The sequence below is a fragment of the Myotis nattereri genome (assembly GCF_964212035.1).
Source record: "Myotis nattereri genome assembly, chromosome: 8".
Classification (NCBI taxonomy): domain Eukaryota; kingdom Metazoa; phylum Chordata; class Mammalia; order Chiroptera; family Vespertilionidae; genus Myotis; species Myotis nattereri.
In genome coordinates this window covers 87,857,580-87,874,974 of record NC_138083.1, presented here as the reverse complement: position 1 = coordinate 87,874,974, position 17,395 = coordinate 87,857,580, and the positions used below count along the sequence as shown (strand labels likewise).

The following is a 17,395-nucleotide window of genomic DNA, read 5'->3' as shown; positions in this document are numbered from 1 at the left end:
CCTCTAGGAAAAATAAACATTGTCTGGATATAGCATGGAGAGCATACATTTTTTATGAGATTTCTTTCTTATCTAAATTTAAAGATCAGAAGTGTTAATTCCCCACATTTTCTCCCCCACCGCCCTTGCCTGCTCGGTTATGGGGTCCCGTCTGCAGTGCCGATCCCCATCACTGACACCCATGCTCATTCCCTCTAACGCAGTCCTTGTGGATGCCAAGAATTGCTGATCCCAGTGTTTGCACAGACGTCATAGAAGAGGCCAGGAAGCTGTGGCCTGTGGACTAACTGGGCCCAGCACCTATTTTTGCCTAGACTGTGAACTCGGAATACGTGAAGATTTATAACCAATTTGAAAAGAGAAAAGAGAACACCAATGTGTGATCCCAATCATGCAAAATGTTTTTCTCACAAAAAAAGGATTTCAGTTTGCTTATTGATAGATGAGCATTAAAAAAAAATTGTACTCATTTATTATATTTTTAATTTTATCAAAATGTGAAATTTCTTTCCTCTTTTGTTTTATACAGGGTGGAGTAAAAGTGGGTTTACAGTTATGAGTACATAAAACAGAGTTTATTCTTGTATTATTCTTTATTAATTAGTGCATTATTTTTCATAAGAACAACTGTAAACCTACTTTTGCCCCAGTCTGTATATGCCAACATAGTATGTACATAATATTAATTCATTATATGGGGGTGCCCCTCTGCCCACAAGAAACATTTAGCGTCCTCTGCTATAAAAGAAGAGTTATAAAAAGCTCCATTTTTATTTTTTAGGCAATAAATTCCTTCAATTTTGTCCATAGGATTTGTCTTCCAAATCAGCTTCTTTCCTCACCATTCATCTTTACACCCTATCATTCTCCCCCTCCCCACGCTGTAACTAGCACATTCTCTAATAAAGTAAAAGAACAGATCTCTCTTGAAGTTAGGGACAAGTTGGCTGTTTCATTTTGCAGGAAAAATGGGGCAGAATGGAGAATACACATCCAGGCCTGATACTCCCTTCTAATCAATGGCCTTCTCTTTAACTTCCAGATTTCCTGGTAACTGTCCATGAAAATAAACATCCTGTGTACCACGTATAGGCATGTGTGCAATGGTAACGTTTCGGCCTTTACCTTAAACAAACGGCTTTTCTGCCGTCACGTTATTTCCTCGCTCGGCGCTGCATGGTTAATGGTCCAGATACCTGTAATGTCAGCACATGTTTCTTTCAGAAATTACTTTAAAGTCAATGAAATGCAACCTTAGGTTCATGAACAACAAAAAGCAATGAGAGAAATCAATCAGAGTTCTACTCCCTCCTGTTTACAGGGAACAAAAGCAAGGAGGCTGGGGGGGGGGGTGCGGGGGGGTGGGGGGGTGCTGTCCACCACAACTGACATTACACCATCTTCAGTTCCTCTGGCCACAGTCTGAAGTTTCTTCCTATCACTCCTATCGATTAAAATTTAATTAAAATTTTGTTTAAAAGGAAAGACGAAAATATATATACTTGTATCTGAACTTACAGTTTCTCAAAGTATCATTTCTCCAGTAAACGAAGCATTTTTAAAAGTATCCCTCAACCAGCTATACTTTAGGGCAGCCGTCACCAACCAGTGGTCTGCGAACCACTGGTGGTCCATGAGGTCCAAAAGGTTGGCAACTGCTGCTTTAAAGTATATCTGCTTTTGTCTTTAATAGCTCTAAACTTTCAGGATTTCTGATGAACCATAAAAGAAAAAAATGCAGACACCTGTTTACCTAAAGGTTTCTCTCTCCCTGCAAAATTAACCCTAGTGAGTGCTATCCATGTGGTAAGACCTGAATAAATATTCTTCCGTGAATGAACAAATAGGCTCCACTTTTCACCATCCAGGTGACTAGTTTTATGTTGCAAGAGTAGCCTTTTGGTGATTTTTAGTAACAAATACTAATATTCTGTTCGTGGTGGGTTTTTTTTTTTAGCATAGTCCTTCTCTCTGCCTCATTTTTAAGCATGTGGATTTGGGGCTGCCGATATCTGTGTTCTACCATTGCCTAACAAATTGCTACACTTGGCAGCTTAAAACAACACACATTTACTAGCTCGGTTTCTGGAGGTCGGAAATCCTACACAGCATGTTGGATTCTCTGCTCAGGAGCTGAAATCAGCGTGCTGGCTGGGTCTGAGGTTCTCATCTGGAGCTCAGATGAGGACTAGCTGCTGGCAGAATTCATTTCCTTGTGGCTGAAGGACTGTGGTTCCCATTCCCTCTGGCAGGGTGGTACTTTCAGCTCCTAGCAGCCACCCATACTTCTCACCACATGGCCCCACAGGCTGCTCAGAGCATGGGTGTTCGCTGCCTCTTCCAGGCCAGCCAGAGTGTGTTCCTCTGACTTCCCCCTCTGTGACCGGCCAGAGAAAACTCTACTGTTACAGGACTCCTGTGATTAGGTCAGGCCCACCCGCATAATCTCCCTGTTTTAAGGCCGACTGATTCAGGACCTTAATTCCATCTGCAAGACCCCCTCACAGCAGTACTTGGATTAGTGTCTGAGTAACTGAAAGAAGGTAAACAACATGGACCAAGAATCAGGGAGGGAGGGGAGCATCTTAGGATTCTGTCTGCCCCACCGCCCAAGACCATAGACTTCTCCATTTTCCAGATGAGGACATGTAGAACATTGGGTGAAAAAATAAAGTTTAAAGTAAAAATCTCTAGCAGAGACGTAGATCCCCCAAAAGAGACGAATTGAAAGGGGAAGCTAGAAGGACTCTCTCCAGGAAGGAGTCGGCGGAAGAGTGGGAGGTGTGGTGGGAAATGAAGTGGCCGATGACAAACCCTTGGAGCATAGCTCTCTCTGTTTGTATTGCTCCCAATGTTTGTGATGCGCACTCTCATCCCTGATGCTGAGTCACACTAGACACATGTTTAGGATAAAAGGAAGTTCATTGCTGGAATACGGCGTTCCCAAGAACCCCTGTGGGGAAGTCGGCGGTGGCGGCAGAACAAGCCGTTAACGTTTTCCACTGTGGGATGCGCAGCCAAAACCATGCCTCCCTGGGCACCCTGGCCTGGCACGTTGTTTCCCCTTAGTCGGAGCTAACTTCTGCTCCTCCTTTTCGTGGCTTTTGTGTTTTAAGATCTTAAAACTCCAGGGGTTTGGTTTCTTCTTAGTACTTTGATTTTTAGAGAATACCGGAAGCTTTACCTGACCGGACTGCTGCCCCTACCACCTGTGACCCAGGCGCTACCACTGGTCTTGTTTCTTAGCATCGGGACATCCCATCAGCCAGCTCCCTTCCCTGTCTCCCGCTCTGCATTCTACCCGGAAGCCATGCCAACCAAGCACTTTCACTCTCACAATTTAGGAAAGTGCCTCGGGCACTTTCTCAAAGCCCTGGGCACGTGGGAAAGAGTGATACACACAGAGGAATGCCTTCCGCGCCTCCTCAGCCCCATCTGACAGGTGCCGAAGCAAGACCGGTGACCTTCCCGGATGGGTCTGCCAAGCTGTGCTCTTGGGAGGCTGCCGATCGGCCCAGAGCCAGTCATCAGAGCAACGAAGGGACACCCAGGGGTGCCGCCCCCAGCCTGGCACCAGGGCCTCGGGCTCTGAGGGACACAGAGGAAACAGAAGACAGACTGGAGGGCCGGGCCGGGAGAACGGCCTCTTGCACACAGCACACCTGGGACCCTACAGGACAGGGATTGCTGCTGTCACCTCGATTTATTCCTGGGCTGCTTTGACATTATCAGTCATTTGCTGTTGTTATTATCAGTCACGCGTGTATTTCTCATTCAGCAAATGTGGGCAAGATTTACTGCATGCCAAGCATTATGCTGGACCCGGGGAGCAAAAGTGTGGTGATAGTCCTTAGTGTAAAGATTTAGTATTGGAATAACCTCAAGTTTAGAATCTAATGAATGTGTTCTATGTATTCTAAAGCTTCTCATTCTGTAATACCAAGTGGTAGACAAACCCTAAAACATTGCTATATAAACTCATATCCAGCCTTTTAGTCCCCTCAGGATACCTTCATTTTCTAAAGAAAAAGTACTTAGAAGTATGGTGATTAAAAGAAATCAAATATGTATATAGCTGTTGAAATAGATCGTCTGTAGCTACCTTTACTCATTCATGGTGCTGGGCTGGGACTGCTTTACCGGCTTTTCATTCGGGACTTGAAAGGTTCTGCTCGTCCCAGGTGAGGAGAGCAGTAAGTGCTCCCCCTGGATAGGCGCCAGATAGAATCACACCATTGCGAACAGACCTTCCGGATTCCAGATACGAGCCCAGTGCCATGGCCAACCGTCCCTGCCCTCCCAGGCCGCCCAGCCTGGCCCGCAGGAGGCAAGCATGTGACCACACAGCCTGCCGCAGAGCTAGCAATGGCTCCAGCCCTACATCGCTTAGCTTCTCGGAAAAGTAATGAACTCCCATGTGAGGTCAAGTGAGATACACTTGATTTGGCAAACCCGACACTGCACAGTGAGACGCTGATATCATAATGTAGAGATGGATACGCTGCGGGAAAGGTATATGACCAAACAGAATCAGGATCTACTCGGAATGTGGTCCTAGTCATCACTGCCTTCCATGTTTTATTCTAAGTTTTCAATCAATGACAGACAAGGACTTGATTAGAATCAGTGCTTCAGCCTGTGTTTCCCCGGAAAGCGGACTCCACAGCAGGGCTGGACCGGAAGCTGTTCGTGTGGATGCTAAAGCCAGAGCAGAACTGGAATTGCCACCCCCCCCCCCCCCCAGGAGACAGAAGGAGGAGGGACTGAGCCGGTTGCTGTGCCCTGCACTGGGCTGGGGGCTGCGCTTGCACTGACGGCCGCACCCGGGAGAGCCTTAAGGGGGGGTCCAGGTGTCAGGCTGAGGCGTCACAGGGAAACAGCAGGCGCCTGAGCCAGGGGCTGGCTGGTCGCAGCCTCATGGAACTGCCCGAAGTCTAGGCCATGATGATCATCTACAGGGGCTGGAGGAAGAGGTGGAGCCACGATTTTGAAATGGTCCCAAGAGGGATCTGAAACTTTGCCTACTGTGTACCTTGGCTTTCTGCATTGGAGATTTCCCCGTCAGTATTTTCTACTAACTCTTTAAAAGGTGTTTTTTCTACACAAGGTACACTTCCCATGTTCTTGACCTCGCTCAAGATCATCTGCAGCCATCCAGGGACCTGTTCATCCCGAATGCTTGCCCGTCTCCCGAACAGCTTTCCATGCATGAGGAAATGAGGCCATAGCCATCTTCTGCGTGGAGGAGTAAAATGCATTTTCTATTTTCTATCAGATTGTTTGCTCTTATTGCACAAAGACAATTAATTATGTGTTTGAACAGAACAGGGTGGGGGCAGGACAAAGTAACACTTCCAAGCCGGTTGCTGCTACCCGCTCTGCAGTGTCCCTGTGCACTTTGTCAGCGTTCATGCAGCCAGGTGGGCACAGGATGCAGGGTCGCCGAGATCAACAGCTACCAAGGAAAAGTGGGGGACAGTCCTCATGGTCGCTAGCCCTGTGGATGCTCTTCCTCTTGTCATGTGGCCTCTGGCAGTTAGGATTCTGGCCATCTGCTCAAGCCATGGTGTGCAAGGAATAATGAAGGTCCTATGGAAGCCCTGCTCAGTGTGTCTTAGAAGATGAGGCAAAGGAACGATTCTAGGGATTATATGCAGTGTCAGGCAAGCTGTAGGCACTCTAGGCCATTCCCCAAGCAGTAATGGGCACCCAGTTTGAACAACACATTCTGCGGGTAGCCACGAGGAATAGAGAGATGGCCAAGACATAGTCCATGTCTTCAGGTTGCTCATAACTTAGTGCTATGGTCCTTCAGCTTCTCTCCCCTTGTTTCTTTGGGAGAATCTGATGAAAGCCACTGACCCTTTTCCCTGAAAACACACATGACCCTTAACATATGTAAAATTGAGCTCATCACTTCCGAGACCCTCCTCTTCCCTGAAGTCCAATCAAGGGTTTATCTAAAAAATGGAGAGGGCAACTTATTGATTAATAACTGTGGGAAATGCAGAATTTCATAAATGCCTAAGAGACATGTGGAAGTTTCTGGAAGCAACAAAGAGGGAGGGTCATTCCACCTGAGTACATCAGAGTGAGCTCCCTTGTGGGCATGCACATGTGCAATGCCTTGAAAAGATAGTGTACTGAAGGGTGTAGCTGATGAAGGCAGCAGGCTGAGTAAAGGCACATACAGGACAGCCAAGGGAATATTCTGGAATTGTGAGAAGTCCAGTGTGACTGGAGCATAGGACTCAGGAGTAGCTGGAGATGAGGAGATAAGGCTGAAGATTAGGAGTCTCTAGTCTAAACATTGATTTTTATGCTTAGAAGCTTGGGTTTTCCCCAATAGAGAATGGTATGATCAGAGCTAAGCCTTAAGATGTTTTTTAGGATAGGTGGAAAAGGGCAGCAATTGGAGATGCGTGATGAGGTTTTCTGTAAAAAGAATCTAGGTAGAAGTCAGTAGCTGATAGGAAATGATAAGAGCATATTGAAGGAACCTACATGGATTTATCTAGAGAAGTCTAAAATTACTACCCAGAGGGGAGATAAGATATTAGATTCCCTTGCTTCTAAAGTTATTAAATATATTTTGAACAAAGTGAAACACTAGCAGTGAGAAATTAGTTATTGTTCAGGTCATTCTTTTCATTTACCTTCTCTTATTATTTTTACAGTCTTTGGTACAATATTTTGAAAAATAATAGGCTTACTAAATGCTTGTTCAATCGAATTTTGTTAAATATAACTTACAGTATAACAGCTGTTGAGCCAACAATTTGTATACCTCGTTTTTGAATAATGATGCTGGTCTACAAACACAATTTAAGCAACACTGAATACTTTTTCCTAGTAGACAATGGATGTACTCCGAGAGCCTTTCAGGACTAGCGTGATATTCTATTTGATTTTATACCAAAAATATGTTATAGACCTTATCCTGAAGCTCTATTATTATATCATCTATATTTACCAAGACGTTAAAGTGAAACTAAAATGTTATCTGTAAGATATGATGCATCTCTCTTAGGAGCCTTAGCAAAGAGAACTATGTTAGTGATAAAGGCATACTTTGGGAGCAAGGAAGATGTTGAGTTTGGAAGCATAAGATAATTTAATGAGCTATTCAGATGTTTACATTCATATTTTCGAAAGGCATGGCTCACTAGTGGGAATTAAATCTGAAAATTGTGCTTTTATTAACATTTTCTTTCCAAACCCAGTGTCTCGTTAGTGTGGATGATGGCTGATATCATCAGCGTAATGACATCAGGATACATGTGTTGACTCTGCCAAAGGTTTGTAAACACGATTTTGTCACAATAAAAGGCCCAATTGCCTGCAAAAATACTTCGTTTGAGAATATCTTAACAACTGGCTAATTTGCACATGGATTTCTTGGCCACAGTGTTCCTGAGATCCTCATGATGCCTTTTAAATAAAGTCCTCCGCATCACATGCGCATCCATTTCCTGTTCTTCCTGTCGCTTGTCTCAGTCCGTCCCTGGAGTCATACTCCCTAGCAGTGGTTCTCAGCCCTCATTGTCTTTCAAAGTCACCTAAGGAGGTGCTTCACCTGTGGATGCCCTCCACGCCCCACTCGCTGGAATCAGACCCCCTCGCTGCTCTAAAGATCACCTCTGGGTTTCACCGCTGGACTGGTTGGCTGTAGACGGGGGTCAGAATTAGCTGGCATGGTGATTTGAAAAATGAAACTCAGCATTGAACTTTACAGGTAGCAAATTCTCAATCTTCCTGTTTGCTTTCAAAAAATGAGAGAAGTGAGAAAAAATGCACAAAGAAAAGTTCCCTTAGCTATAGACTTTGCTTTCCCGTAAGCCCCACACAAACTCCTCTAGCCTCCACCCACCAATCCAGGACCGGATTGCACTGCCTTCACTCATTGCTCTGTGCCACTGGCCACCTGGTTTTCTTCTCCTTGGAGTATTCTCCCTCCTCCTCAACATGTATTCATATCCTGCTTTGATTCAGGAGCCAACTTGAGCCCGCCCTCCTCCTCCTCCTCCCCCTCCTCCTCCTCCTCCTCCTCCTCCTCCTCCTCCTCCTCCTCCTCTTCCCCTTCCTCCTCCAAATCTTTCCAGTGTTTCCAGCCTACATATCATCCCTGTATTTGAGTACCAGTAGCTTCTTTATTTAAACCTACACTGTGAATGTGGGCTTTTTATAATGTCGTGTCTTATCTTGGTCTTCAGTTAGGCCAGCTGAGTGTCTCTCCCCATGAGAATTACAACCTCTTTTATGGCCAGACTCTCAGAGTTTGTTAAATTACCTGTAACCTGAAGAATAATGTATTATAGAACCTTTAAAGTTACTGGTTGGGATTTAATTCCTTTTGAAAAGGTTTTGGAATCTCATTTCTTGCTTCCTTTCCCAGCTCTGTATGTGGAAGCATATGGCTGTCTTTCTCCATATGTGAATGCGTCTATGTGCAATAGATGTGTCGTGAGTAGTGATGCTTTGGGCATATCCTTTTTTCTCACGGGCTGAGGCTCTCTGAATTTCGAGATAAGTATTTGATCTGAAAGTGCACTAAGATAGGCATCACTGTGACATAATCTCTCCTGGATATTGAAGAAATATTGTATCTTATATAACTTACAGAGCAAAGTAAAGAACTGAAAGTCTTTGAGGGGAGGAAGCTTTATAATTTTTTTCTGAATGTGACAGTAAATTTTAAGTTCTGTTTTCTCTCAAAAAAATAAAAATACCTAAAATACATAGCGTGCTTTACAGTTTAATATTTTCCATATAAATATTTATTGTTCCTCAGAACACCTATAAGGTAAACATGGTGAATATTATTATTCCCATTATACAAATGAAGAACCACTTGGATTTAAACCTGTTATCACTAAGCCCATTTTTTCTCTGTAAGAGAAAATAGATTATCATTGTAGCACACTCAACGTGCTTGTTTGCTAAACATCTTGGTTCCCCATCACCTTTAAGTCCCGTGTGGTCGGAGATGCCGGTCTTGCCTGTGCTAATTCTAGAACCCAGGACAGCGCTGCCACATAGTAAGGGCCAAAGAAATGCTTGTTCTGTGAATGAAGTTTGTAGTCTCTGGAGTGGAAGGCTGAGAAGGAAAGCTAGTTATAGAAGCTTAGGGTAATGAGTGTGAGGAGAGACCTGGAGTCATTCTGACACTCACCAGGGAGTGGGTTCCTCTACCACCTCCTCACACCCCACCCCTGTGGCTGCCGGCCCGCGTGCAAAGCTCCCTAAAAGCGTTTTCACTGAAAGTCTACGTGGCATTTAGAATGGTGAAAGAGGTTTCCCTTTGAGAGCTGTCACAGGAAAAAGACAAAGCTTATACGTGTGTGCATCTTTCAGCTGCAAGGACACCAGAACTTTATCGGGTAACTAAAGGAATGAATCACCATGATTAACTTCCCTCCCAGCCAACAAGCATATTTTAAGAATATGCTATGAAACACACACCATTTGGCACTTCAAACCCGCAGCGTAAACTAATCAGAAATACCACCTGAACTTGGTTCTCAGACTCTGAAGAGTGTGACTACAGTGGAAATTTCACCCAGAAATCGTGCACTGAAGGTCAGGAGATCTAGGTCCAGGGAGGAGAGAACTGGATGAATTTTCAGGAGAAATGACCTATCTCCTTTACCCTGGGGTCTGACGAGCAAGGCAAATCTGCATTTACCTGTGTGTCTCAGAAATGGGAAAAGGAGCCCGCCAGCATGGCTCAGGGGTTGAGCGTCAACCTATGAACCAGGAGGTCACAGTTCGGTTCCCGGTCATGGTACATGCCTGGGTTGCAGACTCGATCCCAGTGTGGGGCCTGCAGGAGGCAGCCGGTCAATGATTCTCTCTCATCATTGATGTTTCTATCTCTCTCACCCTCTTTTATCCTCTTTATCAATAAAAATCTATTTTTAAAAAATAGGAAAACAAGTCATAGCAAAGACTCAGACACCAGTCACCATCACTGGAGACATGAATAGCCAGGGTGGCTGTGGGTTGAGAGGGCGTGAACATGGGTGCACACACACACAGTGTACACAGTAGAGGAGATATATATATATATATATATATATATATATATATATATATATATATCCCCATGGCATATGTAGTCCCTGTGGCATATCAACAAATCATCTTCCATTCTCAGCCCAACTGCCATTTCCTTTCACATATGATATGAAAGCAGATCATGATGCAGTGAGTGGCCTTCTTATAGACGTCCATCGAACCCCTCTAAAACAGTGTGTATGTACATAATCACAGAAATCACCCTTAAACTGCAGAAATTAATTGGTAACTACCAGCTTCTTGCTGCTCACCTCACAACCTAATAGGACATCACAGGCCATCTTGATGCGAGAGGAGTGAAAATTACCGATTTCAGGCACTTCTTCTTGTACTTTGGTGTGAATGTACACGGGGGATGTTGTTAAAAGGCAGATTCTGATTCTCTAGGCCTAAGGGGGGAGGGTGCTGAGAGTCTGCATTCCTAGCAGACTTTGTACCTTGCAATCCCAAGTATGGCCCAGACCAGCCACAGCGGCATCACGAGGGAGCTGTGTCCAACCTCGTAGGTGACTCCAGTGAGAGACACTCCTCCGAAGTGATGGAAGTGAAAGCTCTGCAAGATGGTTGTTTATTGGCCTTCCCTAGCTGAAGGCCCTCTGAGAGCCGTCCCAAGGCTTCTAAATGAGTGGTTGGAAGAATCACCTGCAGAGCTTTGTTAAAACCCTTGCCCACCCTCCTCAATTCTAGTCAGTGAGTGGTCGAGTCTGGGCTTGGGAATTTTGAAGAGATCTCCAAGTGCTTCAGGAAAAAGGGCTTCATGCTTAGAGCCACTGGCCTGCACCTGGTCTCTATGAGGGGGTCCCGGGAAGGCTGGTTCTGGACAAACTCAGAGATAGACTAAATCTTGAAGCTGTCTTTTGATATTCCTGTACTTCCTGTACCCTCTCTTCTGTATTTTACCCTATTCACATAGTTCTACTACTTCCAATAACACTTATGTCATCCATCATTTCTATTAGCTATCAATGAGTTTGGCATTTCTGTACATTCCCCAGGGACGCCTGGATTTAAGTCATCTCTAACTCTGAACTAAGAGCCCATCTCCTATTCAAATAGTGGGGCACATGAGCAACATCACTTGAGATTCGAAAATTCTTCTCTGCCCATGGGGAAACCACCCCCCTCCCCGAACCCCAAACCCTCCTCCCCCAATCCTCATCCTAGCCTTTTTCTTTCCACCTGGGATTTCTTGAATTTAAGACAAAACGTTGAAGTTTTGTCTATTTTATTTATAAAGACAAAGCTACTGTGAGGTATTCATGATTAATTATCTGCAGTTAACACTAACCGTATTTTTGATTCTATGAAGAACTAAATTCTACTTCTAAGAAAACCTTTTGTTTATTCTTGATATGATTGATGTTAACAAAATAATGTCACTGTGCAAACTGTTGCCTTTTCTAGCCTATTAGTGTAAAATGTATACCGTCATATGGATGAGGAAACCCCACTTCCTGTCGCCTATACCTAATAGCAGGTGCTTTGTGATGGACAGTTACAGCTTGAGAGCTATTAGTAAAATGTGTGCAGTGCCATCTAGTGGTATATCACCATTCTGCATACCTAGATGTCCTATTTTCCAAAATGCTCAACTGGAAGCAGCATATTTCTACAACAGTCAGACTTTAAAACAGACCCCTTGATAACTGCCTAATGACTCTTGACTTAGCACATTTCATAGTGTTCCTCCTCAACTCAGCAAAAAAATTGTGATACTCATCTTTCTCAATGATAACTGGTAGATATTGAACTATGCTTATTGTGCACGAAATACCGTGTGAAGTGCTTTTCTTGTACTTCTGGCCCCTTCACAGCCATAACATAACCCAGCAAGTCACAGAATTTCTGCTTATCTGTTTGTGTGACTGTGACTCATCTCTGTGTCCCCTTCAGACTCGGTTCCCCGAGGCAGGAGCCACGTCTGCATTGTTTGCCATTGAGTCCCCAGGCCCTACCCCAGGGCCTTGCACATAACTATGAAGCCTCATTTGTACTTTCATGTATAATTATCTAGTCTCACAGCCATAATTAGTACTTCCTTTTTCCTTATATGGAGACTTTAAATGTGAAAGCCCAAGTATAGAACATACTTATTTTTAGTAGCTTTCATATGATTTCTAGATACTTTATGTGTCCATATTATTATTTCCCAAGTTACATGCCCTATCCAAGCAATTTATAAGCATCACCCCATTTATTCTTTTTTTCCAATTCTGTATAGTAATCATCTGAGGGTAGATGCTCTTGCCAGCCCCACTTTGCTAAGATGAAAGCTCAGAAAAGCCAAGTAACATGACAGATGATGTACCTGGGATTCAAGCCAAGGCTTTTGTGATTCTGCGTGACTATACATTATTGCCTCTTTAGTAGTCACATGCACATTCTTGTCATGTGTTTACTGAGCCAACAGATATGTATTAAGCTCCTGCGGTGTGTGAGGCTGGGGGTGTGAACAGTATCATGGCAGACGGAGTCTCTTCCTGTGCATCATACGATGCAGAGGACAAACAGAGAACCAGCCTGCCTGCACAGAGTCCACTGAATAATGGGGAGAGCAGGGCCCTAAGGTGGCAAGTAGGGGGGCACAAAACCTAGAGGTGAGAAATCCAGACAAGCATCCATGAAGAAGTGGTGTTGACACTAAGACCTAGATGAGAAGGAAGTGGGGCCAGGTCTGAAAGAACTTCACCATCCATGTTGAAGAGTTTCAACTTAATGGGAAGTTATTCAAGGAGTTTACACAACATATGCGTGACAAGTCAGATATGCAGTTCAGAAATACTACCTGGCTACAGTGTTTAGAATGAATTGGTGTGGAGAAAGAATGAAGATGAAAGAATGGACCTAGTCAATGAGATAATGGTGATAACATTGGGTGGTGAAATTGGGTGATGGAATAAGAGTCCATGGAAATGGAGGAATTAAACTGATACTTTGGAGATGGAGCCCAGTAGGACTCGGTCATTGATTGTATATGAGATATGAGGATCCAGGGATGAAATCCAGATTCTAGCTAGGGTCGGGGAAGAATGTAGGGGCTGAGGCTATTCATCAAGGGAGAGAATCCCAGAGAAAGTGGGTTTGGCAGAGAGGAGATTGGTGTAGGCTGAGCACACAGAGGCTGGAGTTCCTGAGGGACCCTCCCACCATCTATGGACATGCTGTCTGCTTCCATGGACTTGTATGATTCCACCCCTGGGAACCCTGGGAGCCTCTCTGTGCCCTACAAAGACTCTAGGAGAAACCTAAGCATCCAGATGCCCTCCCTCTCCCAGCAGCCGTTTCTCCTTCTTGGCTGTAGCCATCTCCCTCCTATGCTCAAGTTCACCGTTCATGTGCGTCTTCTCCAGTGCCTGTTTCACATGACCCAGAGTCAGGAAGCACAGATACCAATCAGGACAACAGGCCGGGTCCCTCATCGCTGCTCTTTTTGTGTCCTGCGCCACACATCTCCCCAAGGGCTGGACCCAGAGGCTCTAGAGATCAAATATGTAGGGAATAGTGGTAAAAATCCCAGCTTTTTTCCTCAAAAAATAAATAAATTCAACTTATAGATGCTATTTTTTTAAGCACCTTGCTTGTTAAAGTGGAAAATTTGACAAATAACATCAAAAAATACAAATAATTTCCTTGTGTGATATACAGAGAATTTTGTAAATTCAAAAACCCATAAATCTGACTTTATCCAAATTTAACATTAAAGTAATTCATTTGAAAAGTGATTTGTGTTCCTGTGTCAGAACCCAAAGATATGCAAAAAGAAAAATTTATATGAACTTACTTTATTCATTTGTTCATGTATAATGTATTGTGCCTGTATACGAGGCAATACTGCTTTTGACTTTATGCATTTCCCATTTAAGGAACACAATACCCACTTCATAAAGTAGGAAGTGAGGCTGTAAGTCTTCGAAGCTAAGAGGGTAAACTCTTGTAGAAGAGCCAGATTTGCACCTAGGTCTTCAGACTCCAAGTCCACTGCTCTGGACTCCAAGTCGAGGAGCTCATAGGTGTCAGTTTTGTGTCTTTAAACACAGTGTCAGAAATTAGAACTTGGGAATGCACATTTCTCAGGAACTGGAACTGCCCTTCATTGAGAAAGACAACATTTATTTCCAAATGCAAAAGTGTAATGAAAAGTGAACCCAGAACTTGGTGGAATTGTGGTGAAACTGAAACTCTCATACACTCTTAATGGGAATGTAAGATAGTGCAACTACTTTGAAAAACACTTGGGGAGATTTTCAAAAATTAAATATACACCTACCATACAACATAGCCACTTCCTTTCTAAGTACTTAGCAAGAGAACTGGAAGCTTATGTCTGTACCAAGATTTGTACATGATTGTGCATAGCAACTTATTCTTTATCAAACCAGAACAACCCAAATGTCCATCAGCAGGTGTGTTGACAACCAAATTGTGATATATCCATCTAATAGAATACTATTCAGCAACAAAAAGGAACAAACTACTGATACATCCAACAACGTGGATGACTTTCAAAATGGTTACACTAGTACAAGTATCCAGAAACGCGCCCCCCCCCCCAAAAAAAAAACACACACAAAAAAAAAACCAAGAGTACACATTGGATGATTTCAGCTATATAGGATTCTAGAAAATCATGACAGAAAGCAGATCTGTGGTTTGGGACAGATTTCAAAGGAGCACACGGAGATTTTTGGGGATGATGGATGTGTTATCTTGATTGTGGCGATGGTTTCTGGGACATCATAACAAGACCTCAGGGCGAACAGAAATAGAAATGGATTTCTTGACCACCCTAGTGAAAGCAACCATGACTTAAGTTAATTGGCTGTTTGTTCTCACCAGCGAAGTTCTGCTGTTGCATTGTAGTGATACCTCATACCCCCCCCCACCCCGTCTTCCTGTCCACTTTCTTCTTATTTTAAATCTTACACTACTAAGAATATGTAAATGAAAATATTTTAAATTCTCAAATGCAGTTATGACATCCTTCCAAATAATACAATTTAAGTGTTGTGGAGTTTTTTTCTCTCTTTTTTTTTTAGGGGGTTAGCATGTACAACGGGAAAACGCTTTTAAGCCAATAGACTTGATAACTATAATCACAAATAGTATCTACTTCTAAGTTGCTGAGAAACTAGATCTTAAATGTTCTCACTGTAAAAAGGAAATGATAGAACCTGATGGAGATGTTAGCTAACACTATGGTAATGGGATTGCGATGTATAAATTTATCTAATCCATGTAGTCTATACCTTCTAGGTCCACGATGTTAAATGCCAACTTTATGTCGGTTTTTTAAAGAAGCCAGACTGACTTGGATTTGAAGGCCAGTTTTGCCATGGACTGGACTTGGTCTTGTGTTTTGTCAGTGAACTTCCCTGATCCTGTTTCCTCACCTGTAATGAGGGGAAAACAGCTATATTTTCAGGGTTGTTATGCAGACTAGAAGTAACTATCTACTGTGGTATTCAGTAAAGCATTTGCATGCTATTATACACTGTGCATCCAGTCTTTAGAATGATGCACTGTGTACTGTGCTCACGGCAACCCTACAGTCGTCAAACACACAGCCGGCGAGCGCCTTGACAGGGGGACGTGTGAAATAGTGAGCTTGCCTTTCTTTGCACCATGGCCTGATGCGTTCACTCTCCTTTACCTGTGCGCAGTGCACCTGGTGGACATTTGGAACGTCATAGAAGCTCTGCGGGAAAATGCGCTGAACAACCTGGACCCGAACACGGAACTCAACGTGGCTCGCCTGGAGGCTGTGCTCTCCACCATTTTTTACCAGCTCAACAAGCGGATGCCCACCACGCACCAGATCCACGTGGAGCAGTCCATCGGCCTCCTGCTCAACTTCCTGCTGGCGGCCTTTGACCCGTGAGTGCCTTCTGAATGGCGGTTACGTTTTACATGTTCCTCTTGTACCTTCTCGGTCTTTATTGCAGAGAATTTTCCCGAGCAACCTGCTGCCTCTTTCGTCTTGATCAGATACTTATTTCAATAAAGGGTCTCTGTGTTTGACATAAATTTTAAGTGCTGTGGAAAAGGCTAGAGAGTAAAATAGGAAATTGAGTACAATTGTATTGTATGTCCTGACCTGTATTTAACTCAGCCCATGCTTTCTAGAAGCTGTGGACGCTTGAAAGTGTGCGATGGCGTGCCAGGGAAGCGATTTAATGAAGCTTGCAGAGGGGGGATGATTTTCACTCTCTTCTTTGCAAATTGCCCAAGACAGTGTTTCTGAGGGGAAGCGACAAGACCCTGGAGTGAACAGTGAGAGGTAGGAAGGGGTGTCGGGGCCAGCCCAGTGAGAATAGCTATGACCTGCCTGGCATGGCCTGGCCGAGGACGTGCCGCGTAACGCAGAGTGAAGCTGTCCACACACCACGATTGAAACCCAGCCTCATTCTCTTATCATTTCCCCTCACGGAATCAGAGAATTTCAGAGCTGCCTGAGATCTTAAAGACTGCGCTTCCAAATCTCCTTTTCCACGGGTAAAGGAGCTGAAGCACAAAGGGACTGTCATTGTCCGGGGCCTCAGCGTGCAGGGGCAGGGTGGGCGCTTAGGTATTCAGCCGAGGTGCCTTCTCCACGGCATCGTGCAGCCTTGTGAGATAGAAAAACACCCCTGAATTACATGATCAGCCTGTAATTTCATAGGGGTTCTTGTGAAAGCCTCTGGCCTAGAGATGGTATCAACGCCTCCACTTTCGCGACTGGCTTTGAATATGAAAAAGGGAAATTACTAACTTGACCTTTCGGCAGTCTCACTTTAAGACTCTCGGAAGCGTTCCAGCCTCAGTCTCATGGTCTGGCCAGTGCTCAGGAATATGTAAGGCGGGCACAGGGGATGGTCCAGCCAGGCTAACGTTTTTATGCCCCTGACTTACAAAAGTCACCCTCTGTGCCTTTGCAACCCGGGCACTAACAGAAGTGTTTGTGCTCAGTCTGACCAGTATGCATTGTTGCTTCTGAGATTCTTATGGTCTGAGAAATTCTTAAGTTGCAGTAAACAATTCTGTGCTCAGTCTGTACCGACCTCAGAACTGATGTACTGCTTTGGGCTAATCGCTATGATAACCGAGCAGGGCAGGTAGAGAGGCTGTGGTTCCACAGGACAGGTGGCAGGAAGGAGCCAGGCCATGGAAGTCCTAGAAGGAGCGTTCCCATCCTGTCCCCTTAGCAAGAGCAGGGCAGCTTGCAGACTCACCCGTCGAGTCTTTAAGGGACTTACTTGTTATAAGCATCACAATGGAAAATATAAAGAGAGTTATATAATTTCCTGCTCACTCTTAGAGTACTACTGGGTGACTCATAAAG

The 17,395-nt window shown here is 44.2% G+C and overlaps 1 protein-coding gene across 4 annotated transcripts in view; it reads left to right on the top strand.

Annotated features, from left to right (window-relative positions):
* DTNA (dystrobrevin alpha) overlaps positions 1–17,395 on the top strand; it is a 311,835-nt gene that overhangs the window by 212,926 nt on the left and 81,514 nt on the right. For all 4 annotated transcript variants that reach the window (XM_081097324.1, XM_081097321.1, XM_081097322.1 and 1 more), the window contains one exon: positions 15,738–15,951. In XM_081097324.1, the coding sequence (XP_080953450.1) occupies positions 15,738–15,951 (214 nt within the window). The remainder of the gene's footprint in view (positions 1–15,737; positions 15,952–17,395) is intronic.